The 6,157-nt window shown below is 34.1% G+C and overlaps 2 protein-coding genes across 3 annotated transcripts; one reads left to right on the top strand and one right to left on the bottom strand.

Moving 5' to 3' along the window:
- The first annotated feature begins 246 nt into the window (after positions 1-246).
- LOC9326840 (glutaredoxin-C9) lies at positions 247-1,726 on the top strand. 2 transcript variants are annotated; one of them, XM_021014692.1, is made up of 2 exons: positions 247-851; positions 1,499-1,726. In XM_021014692.1, exons 1-2 carry the CDS (start codon positions 497-499, stop codon positions 1,558-1,560), a joined length of 417 nt encoding a protein of 138 aa, XP_020870351.1. In that variant the 5' UTR covers positions 247-496; the 3' UTR covers positions 1,561-1,726. The 2 variants fall into 2 exon arrangements, with proteins under 2 accessions (XP_020870351.1, XP_020870352.1); XM_021014693.1 differs by lacking the exon at positions 1,499-1,726 and having other exon boundaries at positions 253-1,039.
- A 1,298-nt stretch (positions 1,727-3,024) lies between these two features.
- LOC9326839 (NAC domain-containing protein 10) lies at positions 3,025-5,142 on the bottom strand. Its single transcript, XM_002890731.2, has 3 exons — positions 4,720-5,142; positions 4,422-4,614; positions 3,025-3,900 (listed from the first exon to the last, which is right to left on the bottom strand). The coding sequence occupies exons 1-3, from the start codon at positions 4,918-4,920 to the stop codon at positions 3,344-3,346; spliced, it is 951 nt and encodes a 316-aa protein (XP_002890777.1). The 5' UTR covers positions 4,921-5,142; the 3' UTR covers positions 3,025-3,343.
- Positions 5,143-6,157: the final 1,015 nt, after the last annotated feature.

The raw sequence follows: 6,157 nt of genomic DNA, 5'->3' as shown, positions 1-6,157 counted from the left end.
TCTATTTTGATGGTCGAGATCCAAAGAAGCAAGCATCCACTATGTGGTCACATGCGAATATTTTGTAAGTATACAACCATCTATCGAAAACAACAACAAAAATAGTAATAAACTATTCTGTTAATTTGACCCAAAAGAACGATTCTGATCCTATTTTTTATTGATATGAAAAACAGTAAAAAATTATGTAATGAATGAAACACGTAGAAAGGAAACAAAATAAAAAAACGTGCTGATTTCTGTTAAAAGAATAAAGTGGGATCCAAAAAGTCAGCGTGAAACATGTGATACGATATAACGACACGGTCCTATGACTAAGTCCACTCCAATCCGGTGACGTAAACAGCATCACTCATAGCTTCTTGTGACGCAGATCCTTACGTAACCATCGTTGACGCTAGACTTTTCTCTCTGTCTCTCTTTCTTCATTTCTATACTATATATAACAGAACCTTCCATTTCCTAATTGGTATCTATCTTTAAAACATACTTGAAAATGCAAGGAACGATTTCTTGTGCAAGAAACTATAACATGACCACCGTCGGGGAATCTCTGCGGCCGCTACCGCTTAAAACTCAAGGAAACGGCGAGAGCGTTCGGATGGTGGTGGAGGAGAACGCGGTGATCGTGATTGGACGGAGAGGATGTTGCATGTGTCACGTGGTGAGGAGGCTGCTTCTTGGACTTGGAGTGAATCCGGCGGTTCTTGAGATTGAAGAGGAGAGGGAAGAGGAAGTCTTGCGTGAGTTGGAGAGGATTGGCGGCGGAGACACGGTGAAGTTACCGGCGGTTTATGTAGGAGGGAGGTTGTTTGGAGGATTAGATAGGGTTATGGCCACTCATATCTCCGGTGAGTTAGTTCCAATTCTTAAGGAGGTTGGGGCTCTGTGGTTGTGAATATTGTAATCAAATTTTTTTTAGTTTAAGAATTTTGATTCGGTAATGGTTATTAATCGGTTTAGTTTTATAATTGGATTGTTTACTGTGTATGTATATAAAGAAATAAATAAAAACGTAAAAAATCTTAAGTTGAAATTCGCTAGAGATTGTACTAGTTAATTTGTAGAAAAATGGTACCCACTAATTTTAATTGGTCTCATTGACTCACTGTTTAGGTGATAGTGATTTAAATGTGACTTTAATGCTCCTGTTTGGGGGTATGTGGTTTCTCAGATTTGAGAAATCACAAATGCCAAAATATGAGAGACCCCTTGGATTGAGTTGAAAAAAGTGAGAGAGATGGAAGATAGAGAGGAAAAAAATAGTCAACACACTCAAATATTAATTATGAGGATGAATAAAAACAGAGGTTAAGTTTCCTCTTGCGGTTTCATGAAACGATATGGATAATAACAGAAAAGCCAATTATTGGATAATACTGTACTATGATCTGTCTACTAATTTTGAGTTTAGTGAAAAAAATGGAGATAACAACTTTCATAGTCTTTCATGGTGGAAAAGTATCATCAATGTTTTTTTTTTTGTGCACCCATGCAGTATTCAATAAAGAGAACGAATCAAGATTCTCTAAAGCTCAAGCATGTTTACGATTGAATTAGGCTGAGTTGAAACAACAAAGAATACATTCAGGAGGACAATGAAGAAAAGCTAGAAGGTCTTTTAGCAAAAAAAAAAAGAAAAAAAAAATGCTAGAAGGTATCAACAGTACTGATGTATTTGCAACGAGATTAATTGTAAAATAGTGATTAATATATTTCATTCTAATCTTTTTACTATCTTAGATTCAAGATGTGTTTGAATTAGACACTTAAATGTGTTTGATCAATCTTAGATTCATGAATTTTGGGATCATGGTGTTTGGTAAGGCGACAAGCTTTTACTTTCGATCCATTTAATTTGTATGTCTTCTTCTCCTTGTAAAGCTTAAGTTGAGTCATTGTAGGATTTGCTGGAACAAAGGTGAATACGTATACTCGTTAATGCTTGAAATTGACGGTTTAATTTCAACATCTTGTGCATCATAGTTACCATAATAAAAGCATGTCAGGAAAAAGCAATTGAGTCACATGTTGATGTCGTACGTTCGTCATCTTATGAATTAAAATAAATATAAATAAATTAAACACCTTATTACTTAAGATCTCTTCCAACTTCCGATGTGGGACATTATGTCCTAATACGCCCTTTCGAGATGATGACTCTTTGGCCATTAATCTCGGAATATTCGGGCTTAGATCGACGGCATCAATTTTGGGCCTTGTCGATGATTGGACCATCTTTAGGTCGGATCGGGTTGGACATGTGTGGATCGGGCTCTGATACCATATTACTTAGGATCCCTTCCAACTTCCGATGTGGAACATTATGTCCTAATACACCTCATGCTAAACTCATAATAATTTCTGTTTATATATCAATTTCATGCGAAATTTTGGCAATTAGAACTTTTTTTAGTTAGTTGACATAATTTCGGGCTTCAATACATTTCTAATTTCTCTTTGTCAAAGACTTTTTCTATTTAATGCACACGATTAATCTCACTGCTCACGTGAGAATTGGTAACGGTGTAACGCCACGCCCAAATTCCTCACTGCTCCAAATTTATTGGATCTTTGCTCTTCTTGGTATAAGCAAATGCTAAAGATCGATCGAGAAAATAAAACAAAATTAAGGTTGATTTCCAAACTCAAGAAATAAAAAATTGATTAAGGTTCACACTAAACAAAACATTAGTACGGAAAGCTTACTTAACTAGAATAATTTTAGATTTTAGAAAATAAATTTTTTTATTTTAAAATAGTTATAAAATTAGATATTATATATATAGGTCTTAAAATTAGATCACGGAAATAATTTGCAATTTAACAATGAAAAATATTGTGGTGGTTAATTATATTTGCCTATCCTGCAGGCAATAAGAACTAGTAATCTTGTTCTTCTTTTTTAATTTTTACACAAAAAATAATTCTCGAGCTGCATACTGCAGCACATCGGATTTAAATCCATATACAACTAATACAAGTTCTTAATAATAAAACAAATTACTAGACCAAGAGTTCCGGTTTCCAAATTTCATATATTTTATTTGTTTCATAATTTCATTTGTTACAATAATTGAAGGAAGAGCTATTACAGTATATATTGTTTTGACATATTTTATCTAGAAGTAAAGAAATAAAAACAAAGATTTGTAATGTCTCGAAGTTAAAGTTACGCCCCCAATTTAATCATAAAAAAAGGTTAAATCCTAAAATCTCCCAAAAGCTTTGAGAAAGATTACTATGATAGTTACCCAACACCTACACACAAAGAATATGTGCTCTCTCATTCTTTTCCTCATCTTTACTCCAACAAAGCACCTCCATTTAAATATAGTATGTTCTATTGATTCTTCATGAAGCTTTCTTTACCCTTACTTGCATCACAAGTAAAACTAAGAAACGAACATGACCCATCGCCTTCACGAACCACCAACTCTCGAATTACCTGCGTCGTCGGCTCTTCACTTTTACCTCCATGTTCATACCCAAAACCCGTCTGAATATTATCATAACTAAACCGGTTTAGGTTTACGAGATTTTTCGGTTTAGGTTCCATCGAACCGCCACATTGCCTAGGCTGTGTTTGGTAGAAGACTTTAGAGAGGACAGGTTCACCGTCTTTTTCGTCCTCGCTGCTACCTAAATGATACTGATGCATCACCCAATTCGTCTTCTCAGGCTTCTTCTGGCGGCCATAGTTGGTATAGAGCACTAGGATCTTCTTGAAACCGGCTTCTCCTGATTGAGACAAAACGGGTCGGGTCTTGCCCGTTTTGTGCCACCTTGTTTCGTGACCTTCCTCATCTGTGCTAACTTTTCTACGTTTTCGTGTTCCTGTCGTATAAGCCTTTGATGGCCGGTGGAAGAAGTGCCGTACTTGCCCGTCTTTGCTTACTCCTACTTGGGACAAGATGTACTTAAGTTAAGCATATGTTGATCTAATCACCAATCACATTGGATTTGATGATTTCACTTTTATAATCTAAACCAAAATTTTAGAGACAATGCTATTTCACAAAACTTTACTTAATTCATGTGATCATTTGTTTTTGTGAGAAAACCAACATTTACACTTCTGAACAAATATTACATTTTATCAAATCTAGCAATCATTTTTTTTTTGTAATTAAACCAAAATATATGTGTCTCTACAAATTTCTTTAAAACCGAAAACTCTAATATAAACGGGTAAAGCCAAGAGTGTTTGTGTAGAATCCGTATGCAAACATGTGTTACTTTTGACCCAAATTTTAAATGAAAATCACAATAACCAAATTGTCATTTTTGGACAATTCTCCTTGTTTTTCATGGTGCCAATTGAGTTATTTTTAAGAAAAAAATCGTCAATAGTATTAATTTATCTCTATTTTTTTTTTCTTTTCTCTGTGTTGATGTTACAAAAAGAGAGCGTTACGTACCAGGAAGTTTCTCAGGATGCGTATAACAAATTCCATTCTCTCCTTCAAGCGTAGGTATAAATTCATCGATCAAGGGATGAAGTTTTCGCTTATCTGATGATACCTTCGCCTCTAAATGCATAAGGATCTCTTTATCCGACGGGTCGAATTTGACTCCTGCCGGTAAGCTTGGTAAATCTTTGATGCCACCAACCTTATCAAATTTCATTTATTTTCACATTTATATGTACATGTCAAAATAATCTAAAGTAATCATATTAATAACTAGAGAACATTTAGGTGAAATAACATATGTAACCTGGTCGTCTTGGTGATGGATCTTGTGTCCACAAGAAGGACAAGAACTCATGATGGGAGTTTCAACGTTAAATTTGGAATCTGGACCGCTCGTGACACATGATTGAGATTGGTCTTTGAGTTGAACCGATGGATGATCAATGTTTGATACTCTTTTAAGATTAAGATCGTAGTTATCATCTGAACCATCACACCAACTCATCCTTCTTATTTTACTGATCTCTCTATACAGTGACCTACAAAATCTAATTACAATCAGAACTATCAAACGATAGAATCAAGAGAGAGAGGGAGAGAGAGACAGAGCTAAAGATGAGGAGGTGATATAGAAAGAGGGGCAAGTGAATGTTAAGTTTTGGAACTAAAATTTAATTATACTATATTAAATTAAAATGGTGTACTAAAATAATATTTTTGGGAGGTTGCGTGGACGTCAAGTTTATGAATGGTGTATATACATACGTTTGCAACAAATAATTAATAATTACATTTTTCAAAATTTTGATTATGACTATTTTGAATCATTTTTAACTTTTTCTAGTTTTCACAGTTGAAATATTTAATGTGTTATAGCTAGCTAGAGTGGTGAAAAATTGTTCAACTGTGGGATCCAACCACAATTAGGAAAAACCCCTTCAAGAGAATATTAAACTAAATAAAGATATGGAATTTATAAAAGAAAAAAAAAGAAGAGAAAGCTAATCTCTTCAAAATCAAGAAAGGTGACGAAAGATGGAGTGTCGTTATTGAAACTCATTTTCTTGTCCTTACTATTAGGGATAATATTATCTCACATTGGAAAGGACAAGAGATCTTGATTAGTATATAAGATGTATGGGCCTCTCCTCATTGCCAATTGGTTTTGAGTTGGAAACCCATATTTGGGATAATATTATCCCACATTGGAGAGGCCCATATATCTTATATACTAGTCAAGATCCCTTGTCCTTTCCAATATGGGATAATATTATCCCTAATACTTACTATTTTAATTTTTGCCAATTTTATTTATTTTTTTCTTCAAGATATCATATGCGGATATGCCATAACATGATCTTGACTGATCCTTTAACAGATTATATTAAAAAAAAAAAAAAAAATCCAAGAACAAGATCGTGTGATGAATTATGCAATGGAAAACGTTAAGTTATGCGCCCGATTATCATTTACAAAATATATAATAGATTGAAGATAAAATGTTAGATCATATACACCACCTATCATTTTACTTATAGAAACTTGAATATATATGTTGGACCAACTTGGTGAAGCCATAAGACCATATCTTCACGCACAGAACAAACTCTCGTGTTAAGCAAGTAACCTATACCCAAAATTCTCATATTTTGGCTCGTTGACAATGGATTCTCCACCAATAGTTATTAACTTATATTTTTCTCAATCTTGTCTTAACGGAGCCCTAATATTGATTTTTTTAA

The sequence above is a fragment of the Arabidopsis lyrata genome, assembly GCF_000004255.2.
Source record: "Arabidopsis lyrata subsp. lyrata unplaced genomic scaffold ARALYscaffold_1, whole genome shotgun sequence".
Lineage (NCBI taxonomy): Eukaryota > Viridiplantae > Streptophyta > Magnoliopsida > Brassicales > Brassicaceae > Arabidopsis > Arabidopsis lyrata.
Note: the sequence above shows the minus strand (reverse complement) of the source record. Positions and strands in the feature narration are given on the sequence as shown.

Bases quoted from the DNA above. Each gene is read 5' to 3' on its own strand.
- LOC9326840 (XM_021014692.1), top strand. From the start codon at position 497: ATGCAAGGAACGATTTCTTGTGCAAGAAACTATAACATGACCACCGTC. The intron at 852-1,498 runs GTGAGTTAGTTC...GCACCCATGCAG, and splicing joins TATGGCCACTCATATCTCCG to TATTCAATAAAGAGAACGAA.
- LOC9326839 (XM_002890731.2), bottom strand. From the start codon at position 4,920: ATGAGTTGGTGTGATGGTTCAGATGATAACTACGATCTTAATCTTAAA. The intron at 4,615-4,719 runs GTTACATATGTT...AAATTTGATAAG, and splicing joins TCCATCACCAAGACGACCAG to GTTGGTGGCATCAAAGATTT. The intron at 3,901-4,421 runs GTACGTAACGCT...TGTCCCAAGTAG, and splicing joins GCATCCTGAGAAACTTCCTG to GAGTAAGCAAAGACGGGCAA.